Here is a 24,815-nt window from a genome sequence, read left to right on the forward strand (position 1 = left end):
CGGCGGATATTGATGTTTGTCGGTTGCAGCCCGGTTGTCAGGTGATGGCAGTTTATGGATGTGACTAGCCAACAACTTCATATGTATGACAAACCATTATTCTCTGTGTTTATTTATTTATCTTAAAACCTTTGATATAATGTAAGTTATGTACTGTTATATATCCGCAACTGTTATTTTAAAGTTTATATTTCTTTATCGTATTGTACATTGGGAATAAAATTGAAGATATTATCCGAACTATACGTCCATGTAATAAAAATTATTACAGAAAATTATAAGCTAAGCGACATTTGCATGTTCTAGTTATATGATCAATCATGGCAAAATAGCGTCGATTAAATATACTTCCTCGCAGACTTGTCATTCTAAGGCTCAGACGTTTTAAGCGGTCCTATATACATTATTGGTCTACATTAATTGTACTGTCTATATTTAATTAACCTTAAAAATTACGAGCCTTAGGATCAAACCAACCACCTTTTCTATTGATAGGAGTGTGTTATTTACACTAAGTTACCAAGCTTCAATGAAGACGCACGCTTTCGCAATTTTTTGGAGTTATAAATTAGTATTTTATCTTGTGTTTTTGGCTTGGTATCTGAATAATGTGCTTAGTTGTGTCTTCAACTGAATTGTATCTTTCTGTTCTTCTAATGGTAAGAGCTTAATGCTAGCCATTATAACGAAAATTTATGGCATTATAAATAATTAGTAGGTATTTAATATCTTGCCTTATTCTTGGCTTAGTAGCTGAATAATGTGCTCCCCTCTGTCTGAACAGCAGTGTCAGCGAACAGAACAGCGCGATACAATATTTTTTAAAGCCAACCTGGTATGTTACCAAGTATATCGATTCCACCCACACTGTCATTTCAGCTCAGGCTTTCATTAAGTAGAGTCCTGCGAACTTGGCGTAATGTGGACTGGAATGGTGCCGAGCCGAGTTTGTGAAATGCCGGGTTATCGGGAACTAGGGTTAAAAATAAGAACAATACAATTGTTAAGCTTTTTAACCACCTTCTTTATTTATATTTATATTACAAGTCAGTATTAAGTCATCAGATATAGTAACAAATCCTTAGTACCAGTTGCGAATAATTTGACTTAAGCTGGCTTGAGTCCACGATTAACTCGGACTAAAAAATCACTAATTTTCTGAGCCAGGTGATGGCGGAGTTATGGAGTGCCGAGTTTGCGGGACTCTACTACCAAGAAAACACAAGTTCTATGATGGCTTTCGGGTACCTCTTGGTGATAATCAAGGCATTAGCTATAACCTTTGTTTCATCGATTTTTTCAGTAGTCCATGTTTAAGTTTTAAGAAAGTTTGACAGATGAGGTTTTACACTAACCAAGACATACACTAACAAATTTAATAACTTGCTTTAGTCCAGTTAAAATGCTATTGCATATGCACCAACAGTGTGAATAAACAGTTCAACAGAGCAATGAGAACAGTAGTATGCTAATACCATAGATAAAACATACTCTCCAAGGGAGTATGTTGAGTATGTGCATCCCCCTTGAGGAGTATGTTTTATCTATGCTAATACCTACAGTGCTTCCCTCCCCTGGCTTCCAGTTTTCAATTAGAAATTTCCTCATAAGATCAGCCGTTAAGAGACATTTATAGTTAGAGAATACAGAAATATTTGCAACTGTCGTCCATTACTGCAAACTGGCCCACAGGTTTGTTGAATACATTTTCGCCCAAGACAACTAAGGGAAAGAAGAGGGGAATAGTGAAGGGAGATCGAGGATAAAAAGTAGGAATTTTAGCAACATTCCAGTGGTGTTATAAAATATAAAATTAGTAAAACACTGTTCGTGGAATTTGTCTCCTCTAGGATTGCGTTGGATCTTTAACAGGGGTTTACCTTAGTATGTTACTAAATACTGTGTATTTTGAGTAAGAGACTTTCTCAGCCGTTGGTGAGGCTATATAGGATTATCGGTTTATGTGTTGTGGATATAGGTATCTTGGGCTTGGGCAGTGTGTTCACTTTAGTCAGGAAAGGTAGTTAGCATCTGAGATATTAGAAAAAAAATCCTTGCTGCAGAAGTCAGAAACGAGTAGGGGGAATATATAAAAAAGACTCAACCATTCAATAAAAATAAGTCGTTTAATGAATACTCTACGATTACAAAAATATTGTCAGTTTGACTCTATATACTCTATGTCAGTGCTTGACTGGGCCCTTGCAGCATTTTTCGTGAACGGAGATTCTATCCGGGTTGAAAGTCCTGCCGCATTTTCCGCAAGGCACAAGCTGGACGAGATGGCATTGCCACTGGGCCTCCGCCGTGGCTTGGATATCTACGTGGCCGTCTGTAACAGAGGTAGAAGTGAGGTAAAGAGAAAATAAACGTAAGTTACCCTTTCTAACGTCCCAAAGAGCACCAAACCAAGATTTCAAGTTTGGAGGTTTTCATGCACAATGCTTCTAAGAGAGAAGGGGGAACCACCACAAGATGATCACAAGAGTCAAACGGAAGAGTCACTTCAATGGCATTAAAAAGGACAATCCTGTTAATACTTGGGATACTTTATACTATAAGAATAAAGTGGTTGATACAATTAAAGAGAGTAGCATTACATCATTGACCAAAGATGTTTACATTCAAATCAATACAAGAGATACTTAGAATATATTGCTTGATATGTCAGTTGAAAAACGTTGAAATTACATCAGCACATTCCTGCATGATAGGGACGTTTTAGTGAAAACCAATATCGACAATCACACAATTAGATTGTATCAGAGACAGTTTAATATTTAACAACTTGGTTTGCATGACGGTCATGAGACGTCCAGTAAATCAATATGTCACATTTGTCACTTAAATTCATATAGAGTGATCGCCACGAAATGTCTCTGAATATACAAATATGAATATGCATAAACGTGCATTATGCTTTATATGCGTGAATATGCTTTGTAAAATACATTTTTAGCATGAATTGATTTACCCACTTTCATGATATTCCTCAGGTAAACTGCTTTAATTATTTTTTCTAACCGTTGAAAATTATTGTTTTTTTTTCATAAAATCCTAAAGAATCGACTTATAAATAATTGACAACACACAGTAGTAGTTCATTTTCTTGAGTTACAACGGTCATTGACCTCTTGCGTGGTGAGTTGCCAGCTCCCAACCTCACAACACAAATGATAAATTCAGTAGTTTGCAAATGTTAATACTGAAAATAATCAAAACCTGCATTGATTATAAGTTAGTATTTTACATACTATTCAACAATAATAATCTACGCTGAAATACATTTGACTGTATGATTAAAATGGCTAGTTTGATTAATCAATGGCTAACCAATCCATAATGTATATCCTCTCTTGAATACGTCTTGACTGCTTCCGGAAACAAACGATTTATACAATTTGAGTACCTAATAAAAGAGATTAAAAGAAATTTTCTATTAACTGATAACAATCTTCACTCGAGGCGATTGATTTTGAATTCTTTCTGCTCACGTCAATCACTACGTCATGTGTACAATTCTAGACTTTATGGTTAGTTATAATCATTTGTTTAAGTTTTAAGTTGTATATGTGAATCAAGCTACCGTAAAGTAGCCTTTATTATAGACTAGCTGAAGATGGAATTTTATTGAAAAAATTACATCGCATTTACACACTTTGCTGCTGTATAAATCCAATCAATATTCGTTGGTAAATGTGAAGCTACTGTTTCAAATGGGTGTTTATAGTTGAACATGATTACAAATTGAGCGTCTAAAAACGTTTCTCTGTGAAGAAAGAAAACAGTACGTACTTTTTTTGGCAAACGAGTACTAAAACCGTTCATTGCTATTAAATTGATCAACAATGGCTGACGTTTCGGATGCCATGCAGTAATCCATCATCAAGGCAAACTTAAATTCAACTCCTTCACCTGTGCTAAATGTTGGCCTGTCCCAAAGGTGGTTTGCTGAATCCCAAACGTCAGCCACTCTTCGCCAATCCCATGACGCGGTCTTGTTACGCAGACGATTCGTCAATACATACATTTTACAGACCTTCATGTAAATGAAAATGTTTTGGTAAAACTTTTGTCTCTTTTCTTAACAACTCTTAGTTAACAAGTTACACTACCTGGGTCATAGACGACGTCAGGTTTGGCGGGCTCCGCTCTCCTCTGGGCCGCCGGTAGACGATCGTTCTCCTGTCGCCAACGCCTCAGACACTGGGGCTCGTGGATGGCGATGGAGGCGGACCCGAACTGACGTCCGCACAAGTAGCAGAGGACCAGACGACGCCGAGGAGTCGAGGGCGCGGAACTGGGGGGTGAGCTGGCAGCGGAGGCGGGGGCAGAGCTACCAGAGTCTCGGGAGTGCTCAAGCTGCCACCTGGAGGAGAAGAGTGTAAAACTATGAAGAAAGTGACGTAAAGAAGGGTTATAGCACAGAGAACTAAGGAACACATGGAAATTGCACGGGATGACCCTGCACGGAAGAATCACTGTGTGGAAATTCCTCCAACGGAAGCGGTGTAGGGTTTTGTCTTTTGTCCTAGACACCAGCAACTAGTGCTAGACACCACCTAAATGTACCATTGAATGTTATCTCTGTACCTTACTTCTCTGTAGTAAACATTTACCGTCATAGCTAATGGTGACTGGTGGGTTCGCTCAATCATTTACTTTTACTATATATCTACTCGAAGAGGAATGTGCGACAAAGAGCTCAGGAGATCCACAAAAATATACTACTCTGATGCTATTTACCAGGAGCTCAACTCAACAACAATTTTAAACTCAACTCTCCTTATAATTGTGATGAGAGGGCTCCTAAAGTAGTTTGCTTAAGCATTATGTGAAGAAAAGCTGGGATTGACTTTCAAAATACTATGCATGAGATAATTTTACGAGAACGCGACTTTTCAGAGGGTGATGAGCCCACTGGATCCCTAGATCTTCGTCCTTATAACATTTTATCTACATTCGTTTAGAGCTAAGGATATGAAGTATAGAACTTATACCTCCTGAGACACTGTTGCTCGTGCCGTTCTACGGCCGCCCGGTTGAACACTCTACCACAGATGTGGCAGTGCACAGACGTTGGTCCATCCAACAACACGCTGCGTTCACTGCCTTCCTCTCTGTCACTCTCAATGTCTTGCAACTGTCAACAGAAGTACAAGTTGTAGAACATGGGAATTCCAAGGATAAGATGCAGAAACGTCACGAAGAAGCCAGAATGGGTTCTTTTAGAATCCGGGTCGGATGCAGTTTGAAGATCAATACTTGGAAATGTACTTTAGGAAAAGGATGGAGGATTCGGATCGACAAAGTTTTAGATACGTCCATCAAGCAACATTTAACTACTTTTCTCTGTCACTCAATGTCTTGCAGCTTTCATGAAAAGTGAAGTGTCAGAACCTGGAGAGTTACAATTACAAAGAGAAGATTGGGGAACACCATATAGAAGCCAAAAGAACGTTTTTACAAAAACAAAAAATTACCCACGCTACAGCAAACATACAGGTTAAGTGAATTTCAATTCATGTAATTGGATTTTTTTAGTCAAAAGATTTTCACGAAAAAGTAATTTATATTCCCCATTAAAACATTATACTTAACGAGTAGCCTACTTAGGTTTGCTACTGGGGAAGGGAAATATGTTGATAGTATCAGATTAAATAAATAAATATGCCAAATTTGCTCAAAATATATCCCTGAACAAGTTAACTACACAACTGGCATCCCGAGTAATTTTGCATTACAACTCATCAAACATAGACCAGTCAGGAAGCTAACCAAGGTCAAAACATCGATCACGGACGAGTCGGTGTACTTAGTACTCTATGTACTTTGGTTGTCTATGGTCTGTGTACTCTGTGGTCTTTGCGGATATACGGTAGCGCCTTCAACAATCAACGCGCCAAGGTCATCACACTACCGTGCTGCGTGCTGCGGCGAGTCACGGACGGCGCTCAACAATCATCGTGTCTCGTTGGACGACAAGAAAAGATAATTTAAAGTTAATTGTTCGATAGAAAATATTATAGCAACAGTTTACCAACTTTTCAATATTATTCCTCTGTTGATTTTGTCGTAGAAAATAATCTACAATAATAACAATATTATTGTTTCGTTATGAGATTACTTTTCGTTTAACATCGTATAACATTGCATATTTATCTAGATCTCATGCATGGTAAATTTTTAAACTCTTCCCTCTATATCAATATCAGCTGATCGGTTTGTTAAAAGGGGAGATGCCCAGTTTTTCGGTCAAAAAATTAATTTTTTGTTAATTGCATTGAAAGATTCTTCATCTTTTCCTGATTCAGAAAATATATAATTTTAATATATTTACTACAGTCTAACAATCATAAAAAATAATATAAATAGTACTACACACTCGGTTTTAGTCACAATGGGCTGAATTAGCGTCAATTAAATTTATGTTAGAAATTTAATTTTGTTGAATGGTTGCACTGAATAAATGTTGTTGCTAGGTTAAATAGTCAACAAAAATTTTTTTCTGTTTGTTTTTCTTTCTTCATAACATATGTGTATATAATAATAGTGCTGTTTGTGATGAGGAATAATGTGGCATAGGGTAGGCCTAGGCTTGACTTTAAATGAGTTTTTCCGAAACTGTGTTTTTTAATGTTTAGGTACCATTTTCCAGACTACTATAAGTACCACTGACTTCAAATTTTTTTCTGTTACTTAAGACATCATGGCCCACAAAGTGTACTAAAAGTTTGCTTCTATGTTTAAAAAAACATGAACAATAAAATTAATTAATATTTGTAAAATATTGAAAAAAATTATATATTTTAAAAATTTTGATAAAATATGATTTTTTTAGTAGAACATATTTAAATTAGTACAGTTTGTCTTAAATGTCAATACAAATAAGTAGTTAAAATTTGATATGCATAGCTAAAAGGGTTCTTTCTTAAATGGTACCTAAGCAACACGATGTTTACCCATATAAAATGCATTAAATCTAAAAAGTGGGCATCTCCCCTTAATGTTTATTATAGTAGGCTTTATATTTTGTTTTGTTGTACATTGTTCGAATATACTCAATTTAAGTTTATCGAGTAACATTCGCGTCAAAGATGGCTGGATACTTCCAACTGAAAAAGAAAATAACTGCAAATGAGATTCAAATTAATAAAGCCTACAATTTTAATACCATTGAGTATATATATACATTGTATATAGACTATAGACTATAATATAGTAGTGTATAGTAATGTTAGTACAGTAACTATTATTAATTTATTCATTATTGTAATAGACCCATTTCATAATTGTACCCAGTTTCCATAATGGTGAGCTATTGACAAAACACAACACGCCTGAAGATTTTGTGGTTAAATAACCACTTCCGGTGTGCTTTGTTTGTGTTCCGGTTGAGCGAATAGGGCCTTCCTTCGCAGACTGTATCTTAAAGCACAGAATAAAGCGAGCCCTTTAAAATAATTCATTTATTGTGTGTCTATGCAATATGCAACAACTAGACCATTATGCAAAATCCTAACAACTAAAGTGACATTCAAAAGTAAATTTTGTAACAAGATGAAACTACAAATGTAGCTTCGAAACTTAAGATATTTGATTTGTATTTTCTTATTGGCATTAAAATGCTAATACACGTTCGTTACTAAATGTTAACATGAACAGCTGATGGGAATTTTGTATCTATGTACTAAAGCAACTAATGTACACGTAAATTGGCATGTAATCACATTTTGTATGTAATATGAATAATAGTTTTAGTTTTATCACAGCACCCTAAACTCTCAAAATTCGCCAACATTTGTCAACAAAATCAAATTTATACACAAAAAATTTTAATTGTATTGATTCGTAATTACAGTATAATGTGTATATTTTAAAGAGTTTCTTTCAAAGTAAAATTGTACTTCAAGAGGTTATAATAATACAAAAATTATCTATTTAAACATATGTTGAAAATTAGTTGTACCTTTGTACTGAAATTGCAAACTAGAGGAAAAACTGTTTATCTGGGGAAAAATAATTTAAGTTTTGCTAGGAATAAAATGACATAGTTCAAGTGTTACAATTCTATAATCATAATTGTGTTAAACAACGGTTACCTACGATGTGGGTGGATTAAAATTTTCATTCTTTCTTTCCAAGTATTACACTCATTAAGAAAACTATTTCGTGGATTTGTTAAAAAACATCTTTTATCTCTCCCTTCGCAAACACCAACCAGCAAAACAGCTGTTCCAATTCTCCAGCTTTCGACCTTGACCCTGTATTTTTACCTTGACAAGTCAACAATGATAACAGCGTGCCAGAACAGCTGATACTATTATCACTCAGGTACGTTCTGTTATGCTAAACTTCCGATTGTCGTGTCTATTCTCGTGCGAACGTCGACTTTTCTTTCACCAAGCGATGTTTATGTAAATTACAAGTGATTAAAGCAGCTATAAATATCATTTCTTAAGACATTTTTACAACAGATATTAGTTTTTAGTTCAGCTATTACAATGCTAAACACTTTACTGGTCTTTGGAACCTTCGTGAGGATTAATTTCAGATTGTATTTTATTAAGTTTATTTTAAGATTTGTACTCTTTTGCGATAAATAAATGTGTATTTTATCAATCCATTGAAGTTAAGCTCACTTTCTGATTTGACATATTAAATCTTTACTTGATTACAACTATGGAGTTTTGTCGAAAGAATAATGTTATGCAAGGAAACTAAAGTCGTGTTAATATAGCAACGATCAACAACCCTTTAAATTATCTTAATTAAATTATCTTGAAGCTTACTGTTTAAAACTGTTTAATCTACAAGTTTTTTGCATAATGTAAAAATTATAAAATATCGCTCGTAGATAATATTTATCAAACATAGTCCAAAAAAGGACATTACAGTACAGTACTATAAATTGCATTACAATTTACCTTCATTAAGATTTTTAGATTTCTAAAATTAACAGAATTTGACCCAGAAAACAAGATTTTTTAATTATTTTTACTTCCCAAATAATACAAGTGATTTTCTGCTATTTTTTCTTCTTTAGTTCAGAACAGACCCTGAGTAGATTTTGTAAAGATTTTGAGGCAGACTCGAGAAATGTGACGGCGCTGATGTAGGCAATTTGTTTACAGGAAGTTTATGCGAACATTGCATAGCTGCGCTCTGTTTTAAAATTTGAATCAGTTTATGTGCAGACGAACAAACTACAAAAATTCATTAATTAAATACAACTCCAATTTAAAGCATATACAGGGTGATTGGTACTCAGCGTGACAAAAATTTTTTGGTGTAAGTACAAATTAAATGAAGTGTGATGATGCATATAAAATGTTCCAAGTCTAAAAATTAGCTTCCCAAAAAAAAATCTAAACCTCAATAGTGTAGCATATGGTTGGAAAGCTTATAAAATGGCACAGTTTTTAACACATTCCGACACTTTCTTGTATACAGGGTGTAAACAAATGCAATTGACCAATGTTTTTTTTTTAATTTTTATCAATCATCTTAATTTTTATATTTGAATATATTTACAATGGAGTTTTTACAACTGATCCTCTGTCATTTTGTATTATTCTTATTCAAAATTTAATGTAGAACATGAAAATGCCATTATCTACTCAAATCCATTTACAGGTAATTGAGAAATAGCTGTATTAAGTTTAAAAACATAGTATTTTTTGAAAAACATAAAATAATTCTTTGGGAAGCTAATTTTTAGACTTAGAACATTTTATATGCATCATCATACTGCATTTACTTTGTACTTACACCAAAAAATTTTTATACCAATCACCCTGTATATTAAACAGGTTCAAATTATTCACTAAATAATGTACCAATATTCATCTAGATTTTAAATAGTAAATTAGACCGAAATAGCTGCAAATAAATCTAACAATTATGAGTTAAAAATAAAACAATTTGCCAACTTCTGAGGGCCAAATTTACTTGAGTAAGGAAGAAAATCAACCCAGATAATGTCCAAGTGCCGCCTAACTGTTTTACAAGCCATTATTGTATCGTTACATTTCTACAGATTATACGAAACACGCAAAGTAAAAGGTTTATTTCCACTTTGACCTTAACCTTAACGACTCATCTACTTCAGAGCAATTTATCTTTCGCCGGAGCTTATTTTTACATTATAATTTTAATGGATCTATCCCACGAATTTAAGTATTCTTGACCTATCCGCAATCAAGAAAGTATTTAACAATTGAAACAACTTATTGTATAAAATATTGTATACATTTTAGCGAATTTCCAAAATAATTACCTAATTAATTAAAACCTAATAATTGTAGAGAAAATTAAAAAAAACTGTAAATTTAAAATTCCTTGTAAATTCTTATGGAGAAAATGTTGTAGTTTGCTTGTTTATGAGCATATTTGAATCAAATTTGGAAAATGCATTCATTTCATACTAAACTATTAACATAAAAAACACATTTTTTAACCTCCCTGTTGCAGCAAACCTAAGTAATCGTTAAGGTAATTATATTTAAATAAGGAATGAATATGATATTTTTAAGGAGACAGTGTAAATCCAATCAGGCAAATGGAAATTCGCTTAGTCTGCAGGTTTGCTGCAGTGGGGGTATTTTGTGTTATAGTATATTTACCGGGCACAGGTTCACGTCAATTGCTGCAATTTATTTCCTAATTCGTCATGAATATTTTTATAAGGAATGCACGTGATAAATTATATTTGTAAGAAGTAAAACTGTGTAGTAGGCCTACTTCGTATTTATTTTTTATGCTGTTTAAATAACCCTTTTTTAATATTACTATTTGGACCGATTATTTTTTATTTTACAAAAATAATGTGGTTCTCATTCATCTGGGTTGACTAAAAACTTTTTATTCAGTCGAAATATCGGTTATACCTACCTTACCTTACCTTTATTTCTTTAAAGTACCTAATGAATGTTTCGTAATAAGAATTAATTTGTACTCTACATAAATACATATTCTCAGTTAAACTTAATATAATACAATGTTAAAAGGTCCACCTAAAATTATAATGTAAATAGTTAACGTATCGAGTTTTTTATATCACAAAGCTGTGGAGGATTAATTAAAATAATTTTTCTTGCACAGTCAACATCGACCTTTACGGATGTTTTAGGATTGTTTTAAGACAGTTTAAGGGATGGTTTAAGTCAGAACTTTTTATAGACTTGGCGCTCACGAAACTGTAGTTTATTGTTTGTTTTAGCTCCCATCCGTTTTATTGTTAGGAAGTACGGGTAGTTACGAGGTTTCATAGAGGGGAAACGTCCATAATGTGAGAACCTTTGTATTTATTAGTAGTTAAATTCATTAGAAAAATATTCAAATATTCGTCTTGTGAGTAAACAGTATGACTGTAAATATATTATCATAAGTGTTATTTCACATATTTTTGTACATTCAGGTAAAATATTTATGTATAAAGTGATACATTTTACTTGCAACTTCACAGTGAGTAAATTTACTTATTAGGTCTGCATTATTGCAAAACGATAAATAATTATTGACGTTAAAGAAATTATATACCTATGTGAATTTCCCACCATCATTCAATGTTGCAAATGTTTATTGCTATTTGTTTGTTCTTACAACCATTTCTTTTGGAATTCAAGTACAGTACCGTAATAATTTTCAACCACTAAGAAACTGTATTCAAAATAATTAAACAAGGTTCATAACCATTAACCTCACTTAAGGTAACAAAAGTGATAACATTTTAAACTATGGAGTCACTTAGCTTCGATTATTGTAATGCTGATGAACATTTAAATCTCAAAGATTCGATAGCAGTTTCCTATAGCTCCGAATTATTTTCGACTAATAGGACAATTTCTACATTCTTTAAGAGCTCTGAGACAATATTTAAATTGCTTTCAGATGTATGGAAATTCAAACAAATAATGGATATGAATGTAAACTATACAAAACCCAAGACGTGCGAATTGACCTCTATGTCGTATAGCTCGCAATATGTTGTACATGTACTCAAGAATCATATCATACAGAGAAAGTAGATGTTGGGATACGAGAAATTAAGCTTCTCGCAATGAAACTGTGAGTTCTGTTTCATTTAACTCGGAAGAATCTCACACAGGGAATGAGGTCATTCTCACTGCTGATGACCTACTCATATGGCAATCGTAGATTACTCACGTTCTGTTAAGTTCATAACAACATCATATGTTCACAAGTTCATATGTTCATCATAAGTTCGGGGCCATGTTGTGCCGAGTTATGTACAGTTTGAAATCACAGTTTAAAAACGTTATATCAAATTATACAACTTTGAATTATAGTTAAACATTATTTGAAGTAAAACATTACCACTCTCGCTTGTACAGGTTTCTTGTATGGATTGTTGTTGTTGTTGATGTTGTTGACGTTGTTGTTGTTGGGACAAACTCTCTGGTGAGCCTCCAGCCGATGTGGCAGAAACGTCTTGGAACATCCTTCACATGCGACCATCGCAGCCTGCAAGAAACAACAGTGGTATAGATGGTATTATAGTCTGTATGATGGGACCTGTCTCCTCACCCTCCGTCTACCCGGGACTGGCCCGGGTCTTGGTAGACGGAGGGGCAGGAGACAGGTTCCACCATACAGACTATAGGGTTGTACAACGCTGAAAAACCACAGTGCGTAGTTTAAGGTAAATATTAGTAAAGGAAGAGTATTGAATGAGATAAATGTTAGCTTTGTTTTTGACTAATATTGACCTAAGCCGTATCTTTAGCCAGAACCTTTTGTTAAAATTCCAATGATCTAGGGTAGCTGGATACAGATTCACACCGTCAAAAAGCTACTCACTTTTACTGCACAGGTTACAACCCATAGAAACCTTTTTTGGGGATTTTCGTCCTGATAGTGACCATAGACAAAAAGAATGAAATGTAGACCGTCAGCCGTGCTGCGATTAGCATAGGTTCTGGCGTCCACCGCTGGGAGCGTCACGCTACGTAACTACACGGCGCTCTCAGTGGTGGACGCTAGAACCTATGCTAATTACAGCATGGATGACGGTTCTTTTTGTCTATGTAGTGACAGAACATTTACAAAGTTCAGTTAATTTTTGTAAAGTACTAGTTCACCACTTTCCTGAACACGTTCCATGCATAGTTCTGACGCCCAGACAAAAAATGGCAAATTTTGGGACAAAATATGACACCAACCGTTTAACTGTGACAACTGCCACCAACGTAGGTCGTCAGACAGTGACGTCACCAATACGCAACGTAGGTAATTCAACGTCACTGAAGCGATAAATTCGATCAAGTTGGCCATGAGAATGCACTGCCACCAACGTAGACACGGTGACGTCATTAAGCTCCAACGCTACAACCCACAGCTGACTCCTACGTGGACTGAGTCAACAGACAACGGTGCTGGACACTGTGGGTGTGTCGTCTGCAAATATCTGCACAGCCTTCTAGATATGGCAGAGTCGAGGCTGGTGGACACTTTGTGGAACTTGGGATTTATAAGTTGATTAAATTATTTCTCGTCATTATGCAGCAAAAATAGCCGTTTCATTACATGCGTTGCGGGTCTAAAGTAGTTCTTTTACTCGTTACAAGGAGTAAATAGTATATTTCATGCATTGAATAGTATTTTTGGTTTCCATTCTAAATCTCTCAAAGTTTAGGTCACGGGGTTAGTATAGGGAGCTAGTGAGGATAAATGGACAATGTTAGTTAGATTTCCCCTTTCCAAACGGTTATCATCGATGGTCCCCGTGGTTTCTCGCTCTGTTGGGCTCGAATTCGAGCGTGAAGCCCTTCAGTCACACTAGTAGAAAGTTACCTAGGTACATTGATAGGAGCAACTGTTTTCTATTGGGTTGTATTTTTGTTTTAATTTTTGTTGAGGACTTCCAACAACGATTCTGTGTACTATATTGTGCCATAATCTATTCTATGTAGTTATCGTAATACACGTGACCAGTAAGTACCAAATATTTAGGTATATGGGTTGGAATGAAACTAAAACTCTTTCAATAGTGAGACGTCCATAACTTATTTTTATGTTGTGTTTAATATTTATATCTTAAAATATTTAAAAAATATATATTTCTAAGTGTCATAATCTATTAAAATAAAATAATTTTAAGTTTTTGGTTTAAAAAGGTCACGATTTAAAAAAATAAATAAATAACATTGCACTAAGGATTTGACTTGCAAACTGTGGGATGTTCTCTTCTATCATCATAAAACATATATTCGACTCATAATAATTTTAGTCAATATAATGTTCACCTACCCTACAAGCTATGTTTTGCCATTGTGAAGGACTCTCAGACAAGTTTGCGCTACAGTATCAGTGTCAAATTTCAGCCACGTACCTGTGCAGCTTCCCACGCGTTCTCCCAGGCTATTTCTCCATCTCTCTCTCGCTCTGGTCGTCGCGGTGTCTCCTGCTGTTGGGAGACAGGGAGAGCTTGATTCTCTCTATGCCACTTCTGGAACAAAATTGAGTTTAGCTGCTCGAAATCGATCATAATCACTATATTGTGTAGTGTATGTCCTTCTTTCACATAGGACGTTAGGATCTAACCCGGAAACGGTTTACGTTTACGGTTTACTTTAGGTTAGGTTTTAGAGGTTGCATTACAAAGAGGTTAAGAGTCTTTGGAGCATAGACGTTAACGAAATCAACATTCCTCTTATGGTGGACAAATCCAAGATGGGAGTTAGCTTCCATGCACTCCCTTGGAGAACAATTCCACAAATAAAATTTCCAATCCCACAGTTAACTAGATATTCAAATTACAATCACTTTGGTGATTGAAAACATATTTTGAGATGGTAAATAACTCTTCAGCAGTTATTTGAAATTATCCAAGATGGCCGCTAGCCTCTAAGGACTCTTAATCTATTGTGATTGGAGAGATTTGAACCTGGGACCTCTACGACCCTGTGTTCTACCACTAGACCAGTTCGCACTCCTACTCATACTGAAGTGAACGTCCCATCTGAATACGCCAATTACGTATTTAAAAGAACATTGAATGAGCCACTCATAAAGTGCAAAACAGACTAAAAACTGTTTTCTATTGACTTTGTTATAGGTGTATAGTCTGTACGATATAACCTGTCTCCTGGGACTGACCCGGGCCAGTTCCCAGGTAGACATACATGTACCATCATACAGACTATAGGTGAGCACGCCGACCAACCAAAGTGCATAAGGTGAAAATCAGCGAATTAGTGTGTAACGAATGAGATGATAGGGCCAGGAGACAGGTTCTGTCATACAGACTATAATAAAGGTGAACTGTCGTAAGGTAGTTCAAGTTCCGCGTTCGGATCGATATTGTTGGTGTCTTGACCTTTATCGTTGTCTCGTACAGACAGGGGTTATGTCAGGTTGAAGTTTACACAGCTTGAAGTTGAAGTTCATGATTTAACAATGTTCCCTCGTAAACCCTAAACTTCATTGCCATAATTGATTACAATCGTAGGATGTGGTAGGTAAGGGTAAACAAACTAAATAGACCCCTACTTTCTGTTTATTTGGAATGACTTAAGTTATGATATATTGATGTGTTTAAGCACTGTTGAATCAAAACGTGGTTCGACTGTTAAATACAGAAAGGGAGATTATCCCATGACAGAAATCTTTAGATTACGGTTTGAACCCAAGAGTTATTCAAGCCCTTGTCTTGCTCAAGTTTCCAGTATTATTGGCACTTATTGTATAAGTAGGAAAGAGTAAAACTATTGATTGAATTGTAAAGCATGTTGGATGATGTTAATAAAAAAATACTATAGATAAGCTGCCAGTAAGGAGCTATCCCATTTCCTTGTTAAACTTATAAGTCAGTTTGGAATATAAAAAACCCAATCGAGGTACCGATTGAGTATGCAGCTTTGAAATACGTTTTCTTATCCACCCATTTGTCGACCAAGTAAAAATAAACTATTTGTTTCAAAAGATATTTTAAAAACAACGTCATTATTTATTTCATCAACTGAGACAGAATTAATTACTAAGAGAGGAAATGCATTTCTCCATAAGAAAATAATTCAACTAAGCTGTGTAAACGTTGGTCTAAACAAACTGATTACATTTGAGCCAATAAATCAGAAATCTTATTTTAGTATTGTGTTAATGGCCAATATTAGTCTTTTATGAGGGAAAACTAAATCTGAGTCAGCTTTTAACACGCTGGTAGCAATTGGTTTGTAGCTAGTAATTTGAGACAACTGAAATTAGAAAATTTTGTAATTAAAGATCTGTATATATACTTTGCATTATTTTACCACATAACTTTAGGTACATTTCTAGATCACAGATCGTGGACCATAGGAAACAGGTCATTGTAACATTTGGAAATTTAGTTGAATGGTGTAACTACGACTTTGTTTATTTAAACAAATCACAAACAATATCCTCATACGCTCAGTTTCAGTTCACAATTCACACGTTAGTTGCGCCTGCGTGTGAAGCCCTCGTTCTTAACACGCAACATGTAAACATTGTGTTGTGGTGATAAAATACGTTGCCCAGACACCAGCGTATAATTGTTACAACTTCTACTCCTTACATGATAACTTCTGAAACTCATAAAACCAACAAGCAAAATGCGTATGCCATTATTTGAAAGGATTAGAAAAAAATGTGTGAAAAAAATTGCCGCTGCAAAAGTATTGAATTAATACTTGGTGTATGGTATTGTGAGATAATATTTACCATAGAATTAATTGATCAGTTATCATAGCACAATTTTAACACGCAACAATAATGTAATATACGAGCATCCACACACAATATCACTTGCGAAAAATCAGCAAGGAGGTTTTCCCATGATCAGTTGCCAAATTGTGACAAGTCTATGATGTTTCAAGCAAGTAATGTACATAGTCTCATTAATTAATAAACTGTCATTAGTTATGTGAGTTTTAAACTAGGGACAAAAGCCTATATTAATTTTAGCGATTACTTTCCATAGTTTTCTCGATTGATCAGTTGCGATATTGCGAAAAGTCGGATCTTATAGAAGAGGACCACCGCTAGCGCTAGTGCCGTACAACCATAGATAAAAGGAGTAAACACTACTCATACCTACTCCTTTTATCCATGGTACAACGGACAGTTTTAAAAGTTTAAGCTTTCGGTGCTCAACAATGGGCTGGTAATATAAAATCACATGTCTAAACCACTTCGTGGGAGACTGTAGTTATTGAACAATTTTTATAGCCCGATTAGTTGTCAGCTGTTATATACGGTGATAGAGGAACTAAAATACTCTATGACACCATAATCTCATCTCAGATCAGCTGTTTACCCAAGCCCGGCCCCTCGCGTCGCTTCACCGACCACCACACCCGCGATATACCGTCATGTCACTCCAGTCTCTCAGCTGTTCTCTCACTAGCTCCAGACAATGCTTCAAGCCTATCACTCTGCAATCACTCAGTCGCCCGTGAAATTAATTATGAAATTGCAATCGATTGATTTAGAGGAAGTTATTCGAGTGGGCGATCTCAATTAACCTTGGGTGGGAGGACTTCAAGTCTACAACAGGGGTGATGACTTGAGATAAATTCAATTTATATTTACAATAACCATTGTTCTATTTTACTTTTAACACCATAACGTAACGATGTAGTAGAAGATGCAACTTTATAGGGATTCTATCAAATGGCTAGCGTTCTCAAGTACATGACGATTATCACAGCCTCCTTTATACAAGGCGTCGGCGAGACCAAATTAGCAACGCCGCAGATCCGGCTTACCTAACCAGCTGATACGTTTACACGTCTGTTATTACTGTTATTACCATGGCAACAGGCCGGTGCGACGTTGCCACACTCCAACGCCGCGGCCTAGGAGGCTATGCAATTAAAATGAACATGGGTACGCAAATCTGCGTATTTTAAACGCAACTATGAATGAAGGATGAGTGTAGAGAAATCACACCTTAGCTTTGTTACTGAATGATCAGCTGTTTATTTAGCGAGGATAATGTATTGAAGGCACTCAAGAACAGTGTCCAGTCTAGAACCGTCAAAATGCTGACTTCTCTAAGGATTGAACCGGCGTCTTTCATTATGTAAAAGTGCAATAATTGTTTTTTTAACCTCAGTACTTTTTTAAGGGTATTCATAAGAATTAAAACGTCACATCCAGTAAACAAAGTTTCCCAAATCCCTTCCAAAAGACAAATCTTCTTGTTTTCTTCCACGATAAAGAACGGATGTGCATCAGGTGACCTTGAACTAAAGGATCTCGTTACGTGCGATAAGATCAGCTGTACGTCCTGACCTCCTGACCTACTAGTCTGTTATCATGTCAAGTTCGACATTGCAACAATAAAAGAATTGATTATTGACGACATAGATTGACTATTCAAAGGTAAATTTTTTTGCTATAGTTATTTGTATAATATTTCAGTGAAACTATGTTGATTACCTATGTTTACGCGAAGAAGTTCTCTTTGTTTATAGTCATCATATTTTTTTACAGAGAATAATTTGAGTTTTTTTATGAGCTCACAATGAGTTATTAAAATGTCCAATGAAGACAAGTACAGACTATATAAATCAGGTTTAACTGTAACATTTTTGGTAATTGCATTAAGTTGTCGATACACATCAACAATCATATAGACTTTCCGTTAGAGACTGAGAGAATACTGTTCTTAGTCATTGACATACAGTAGGTACAAAGATATTCTCTCAATCAAATCTAGCACTCATTCACAGCTTAAAATAATCACATAGGCTTGTATTTCAAAAACAATTATTGTGGGATTTTTTTAGAACTTAGCTGGAAAATATAATTTTAAGTTAATTCAAATTAGCTGTATGTATAGGGTGTCAAGTGTAACGACAATTTACTTTTTATTTTGACATCAATCCTCACAGAAACCGAATTAACTTTTCACTATATAATTTTGGTCATCTCCAGACCTTAGTATACAGGACCTAAAGCAGAAGTTCTATGTCAAAAATAGTCCAACATTCCATAACCACTAAAAAAAAACTATTTTATAGCCTCCTTACATGGCTGGGGTTTTGGGGTGTGACAACGTCGTACCGTCCTATTGTCATGGCAATAACAGTACTAACAAACGTGTAAACATAAACATTGAGCAGACGCTCCATTGTGACTTAATGAAACAGCTGTTTCAGTAGGCCGGGATTGCGGTGTTGCCACTAGTTGTCTCGCTGCAGCAATAGAGGATGCTATTACTATACATGATGTCCATTCATCCAATACTATAAGAGCAACTTAGAGAATTGGCTTTAAATTATCAAGCTAAGCCAAAAACAAAAAAAACTATCTTTTGATTTAAACTATTTTGTTTGTGTAGGTTTCCCTATCGTGGGAAGGAAGAGGGCTGGTCCTGACCTTAAATGTGAAGACAGGATCATTTAACAGTTAACTGGAAATCATTAATTGGTCAGATAATTGCTACGGCCTTCAAAACTGGAGTCAGCAGATAGTAATTACTACACGAAACACTTCACCCACAACAAATACAATTATCACGTCACTCCTACATTCTTAACTAGAACTTCAATCAATAACTTAACTGTCAATTGTATGTAATCAAACTAATTAAAGATGTCAGTTGAAATGTTTATGTAATCATCATGTTGAATTCGCGGTTAATGACGTTGCTTCTTCAATAACAAGAGTTGTTGTACATGAAACTATTATCAAAATGGCGTGACAAAATGCCTGAATAATTGTAACGTCACTGAAATGACAGCTTATTGCGTTAAATATTTTAATATCTCGGAAACCGATAGACGTTGGTTGGAAATGTACCGTATTGTTTTGTTTATTTTATATTTTTCCAATTTGTTCACCAAAATCCGATAAACTGCTATTCATGGTGCAAAACACCCCATAACCCTATATCTACGTCGTATCAAGCTGTTTCCCAAACACAGTAAATAAAAAGTCTTATTACGTACATCATATAAATTATTACAAATCTAAACATTCTAAACCAGTTAGGTATCTTGAGATCATCCAACTTTACTAAACAAAACCAATATTTTCGAGCACAACGGCCTTCCTGTCCCAAGTCTTTATTTATGGGAACATGCTATGAGGCAGTTTTATCAATAATCTCAAATTATGCGTGAGCACTAAAAATAGCCCAGGGGGTAAACTGGACACGCACTCTTATAACACATTCTTTGACCACATCCTTTAGCCTTGAAACAAACTTTGTAATACATGTGTTTATGGTTCTACCTCATTTTGAACTTCATTTTCATAAATATTGGTGTAGTAACTGGATTATACAGTTATAGTTACAACTCAATAGGTTTTGACTGCCAGTTTTAGGAGGAATGGAATCGCAATATCGACCAAAAAGTGCTTTCCATGCGTTACGATCGTTTTACAAAATAAATAATCTTACTATCTACTTTTTTGTAAAGAAATGCTTTTCGAATTTGATTGGACAACATACCTGTAAACATTGGGGTTCGTGAAGAGGGTAGGACGCCGTGCCAAACTGTTTCTGACACAAGTAGCAGGTGACAGTCCTAGGCCGACGGGGCGAGGCCGAATGTACCACAGGGTTAGACGTCACAGGGATGGGTGGAGGCGCTGGTGACACAGCCCTAGGACTCTTCTCAGGGGTCCGAGGAAGCGCTGGTCTCCTGGGAGGAGGATGCACCAGAGAACCCTTCCTACTAGGGCTAGGAGAAGGTGTTTTCTTCTTCACAAGTTTTGCATCCCTTTCAATCTTGAAGGTCTCACTCCTAATCAATGGCACTCTCTTTTGTTCCTTCGGTTTCAGCTGGTCTGCCAGAGAAGACGCTCTCTGCATTTCCATTTTCCCTTTTGTCTTCCCGCTACGGAATTTCATCGCTACTGGTTTTGTGACTGAACTCTTCTGCACGACCGTGTTCTCCTGGTCCTCCTTCAGTTTGGTCCTCTTGTTCTGCGGGACTGAAGGATGCGCGTGAAGTCTCTCAGGTCTTTCCGATCTTCCGCACGTGCTGCATGGAGAAGGAACAGTATCACTGAGTATCAAAGTCCCAAAAACGTCCTCCACTTTCTTATCCTTCTCCTTCAACTTCGGGCTGATTTTCTCCTTGGTTTGAGGAGGAGAAAATACTTCTCGAAGGCCTTTGCGTACATGCGATCTCACTCGGAAGGTAGTGTTGATCACTCTTGAGTTTTTTCTCGGAAATTCTTCATTTGAGTTCTTTTGGTCTTGCCAATCTTCCTTCTCATATTTAGACTTACTTTTTGCAAGAGGCTTTCCAGATTTTTCCTTCGCCCTTGGAGAGCCTCGTGTCTTCTTCGGCGAGCTGATGAGGTTTTCAATCGTCATGAGACGATCACGTGTCAGCCGCGTCATGTCAACCTGAAACAAGACAATATGTTTATTTCTGAATGTCCAATAACACAATATCCTCAAACTTATTATACAAAATTCTTTGTAAAATGTAAGTTGTGTCCGTGATGATTGCATTAATTTAATATGATCCGTATTCCTGTTTAATTTAACGTGGTCTAAGTCTTGAACACAATAATTCCACTCTTTTATAATGGATCTTTTATAATGTCATGGATCAGTGTTATTGATCACAAACAATTACTAATTCAAGTGAAATTTCTCTCATTTTTCATGGGTAAAAAAATGCAGATGAAGAATTATGAACACAAGCTAAACACTATACTCTGTACGATTAAACCTGTCTCTATACCCCTCATCTATTGTACCTGGGGACAGTCCAATGGTTTAAGGCCTGAGCCAGTCCCAGGTAGACAGTTCAGGGACAGGTTCTTTCATACAGACTATAACCCTTACCTTCCTAAGTAGTTGAGGATCCAGGACCAAGGGTCGGTCCAGGGTAGCCGTGTCTGGCCTAGGCTTCGCCCCAGGCTTCAGCTGCATTCTTCTCACCACGGACCACAGGTGCGGAGGAGGATGTCCCACCCGGACAGACATACTCACCCGACCATGGTCGACATGGGTCTGCGAACAAGTTAGAGGGTATAAAAACGTTGGAAGTGATTTTTACTCTAAGGCACCGGTCCTAACAAATGTACACGTCAAGGCCTCCGTAAGGCTCCAAAAGTCTCTTCCGGACAAATAATTTTTTATTGTCTCCAAAAAACGTGCACGATCAGACTGTAAAAAAATCACTAGTTCCAAAGGCATTACAAAAAAATAAAACTCCAGCCACAGCAAACCTACATACAATGCGAATTTCCATTTGTCTAATTGGATTTTTACTAAAATATGTCATTAAATTTGCCACATTTATTCTAATTTTAATATTTAACAAATACCTAGTTTTGCTGCTAAAGGAAAGGAAAAAGTGTTCTTTTCGATAAAATTGTTATAGGCCTATGTCCTAGTATACTATAACACAAATAAATTTGCCGAATTTGATAAAATGAACTCATCTAAAAAGCAAACTACGTCAGTTCACTTTTCTCCATATATGAATTACAAGAGAATTTTGATTGTTCAGTTTTTAGGGGAATTTTCTTGTAAAGTTTAATCGTAACAATAATTCATGTAGAAAATTATATTTTTTTTTAGTTCTACACGCCGGTTGTAATTAAAATTGGGTATTTTCAAGTTTTGACGATAAGTTAAAAAGAACTGGTTTTGAAAAGTTGTGTAGCCTCATAACACCCCGTTCCCGTGATCCGATCTTGCTGGTTGGTGAAATCAGCCCTACACGTTCAAGCCGAATTTAATCAAAATTTGACAAAGATTTATCGAGTTATCGTGTTTCCGGACACATATATCTTATGATATGATATAAACTCCTTGGAATATTTTTTTTTGAACTGTAGACTTTTTAATTAGAAATCTACTACAGAATTTGTAAAACCTTAATCAACCCTGTCGTGTGGCTAAAGAACACAATTAATATTTAACCATACTTAACGTCATTGGTAAATATTATTTGAAACAATTTTTCTATTTAAATTAACAATTGGAGCAGTTATGACTAACAAATCATAATATTTTTGATATGATAATCTAATTGAATGTACCCTAAAACTTTGTCAATATGTACGAATAAATTGAGATGAACTGGAAAAACATATTCATTGTAGACACGGACTGAATTGAATGTTAAGTTAACGGTTTCATTTTTGAAAATTATAGACGCATTGATTACAGAATAAATAAAAAATATAAAGGGAAAGGGAATGTTGGTTAAAAGTATTTGTTGCAAAGTCTTCACCAGTAGAAATCACCAATGATACGAATAAATTATATTTTAAAATTTATATCATTCCTAAATCTTAATTCACCATTCATTTCTTGGTCACTAAAAACTGACATCACATTCATTGTTTTTATATTACTAGGCCCACTTTAAGATATAAATGGACAAGCAAATAAATACCATCATGTTCAATATCTATATATTAATAGGCATGCACGTTTCTTTAAAACCTTTTCTTTTGAGCTCATGTGCATCGCAGGGAAAATCTACGCATACTGTTGGAAAGATATGTTCCTGTAGATGTGCAGAATCCCTTCATAAATTAAAATAGGCTCAAAAATAAGAACAATTGAAATTAAAATTAAATAAGAAATAACATGGACCTTATGGATTTCTATACTGGTGACGAAATAACAACGCAATACATATAAACAGAATAGCAAAACAAAAGGAAGAAATTCCAATCACATGTTTTAATTTTATTTACAGCGTGGAAAATAGAGAAGTTTGTACATTAGATATTTTTGGTCGAGTTTTCGACCACTGGATGACCACTAGTTTATATTAATGTGCACTTTATTTTAAATCAAGCCGTTCCATTCTTAATAAAAAAAAAATTGGAGATATATTTCGAGTCTTCATCAAAACCCATCTTCAGCCTCTGTTAACAACATATCAGGTAAATAAACTATGATTTATAATGTTTGTTTATAAATTAACATGTTTGAATTATTTTAAAATTTAGTTGGTAGGAAAAACTTTTCCTACCAAGAATAACACTGATAATGCCATTACGAAAAAACATACCGGGATGAATTAGGCATAATATGTGTAAGATATTTAATGTAGGTACACCAAACTATAAAAGCTATTGGTACGAACAAAGCCAAACAAGATCTTAAACATTTACCTGGTTTCGAACTGGCACAGCTATATTCCCGAACGTAAACGAATTACAACAATGTAATACTAACCCGCACCTACCTCGGTTGGAGGTATATTGAGTGAAGTGACTGAGGTAAAGAAAGTTATCGATAGTTCGATATATCGCAACAACACGATACGACTATTCACTCGATACTTATCGGATATGCAACTATTCTTATCGGTTTGAATTTTGTACCGATTTGATTGACTCTCGTATACATTTTCCCGAAAAAGAAATAGATAGTTTAAGCATAATTGAAATTTTTCATTGTACTCATTTGGGTATTATTTGTTTCATATTGGATTAAGTAGTACTGTATTTAAAATAGTTGATAAAAATCGGAAATGTGTGAAAATTTACTTCTAAATGTCCTGTCCTCACGTAAATATTACGTATTCAACAATAAAATAATAAGCACTTCATACAGATCCAATGTGTTAGTTATAGAAAACAAATTGAAAATACTTGAACACTCATTGTAAATGTTATTTTTTAATATAATTCCATGGACGATTATTCCTTGTATATTTTAGTAGATTTGTTAATATCAGCATATTTCATCATTAACACCAATCCATCACATTGTTTCACTGTGGGTTAGGGTTGTTAAATGTGAGTGATTTTTTATACATAGTTAATCTCATGTAAAAAAACACGAAACTTTTTGAATTGCATCCGTAAGCAAACTTTAATTTTTGGAGGGA

The 24,815-nt window shown here is 35.2% G+C and overlaps 1 protein-coding gene across 1 annotated transcript; it reads right to left on the minus strand.

Moving 5' to 3' along the window:
- Window positions 1-2,107: 2,107 nt before the first annotated feature.
- Window positions 2,108-24,182, minus strand: LOC128996501 (zinc finger protein 474-like). The gene is made up of 8 exons (XM_054421877.1): window positions 24,094-24,182; window positions 21,800-21,967; window positions 20,447-21,352; window positions 14,354-14,470; window positions 12,340-12,486; window positions 5,001-5,143; window positions 4,116-4,369; window positions 2,108-2,332 (listed from the first exon to the last, which is right to left on the minus strand). The coding sequence occupies exons 2-8, from the start codon at window positions 21,938-21,940 to the stop codon at window positions 2,184-2,186; spliced, it is 1,857 nt and encodes a 618-aa protein (XP_054277852.1). The 5' UTR covers window positions 21,941-21,967; window positions 24,094-24,182; the 3' UTR covers window positions 2,108-2,183.
- Between the last annotated feature and the right edge of the window lie 633 nt (window positions 24,183-24,815).

This window comes from Macrosteles quadrilineatus, unplaced genomic scaffold (genome assembly GCF_028750875.1).
Source record: "Macrosteles quadrilineatus isolate MER2022 unplaced genomic scaffold, UCM_ALF_1.0 Scaffold_6__1_contigs__length_79288215, whole genome shotgun sequence".
NCBI classification, from domain to species: domain Eukaryota; kingdom Metazoa; phylum Arthropoda; class Insecta; order Hemiptera; family Cicadellidae; genus Macrosteles; species Macrosteles quadrilineatus.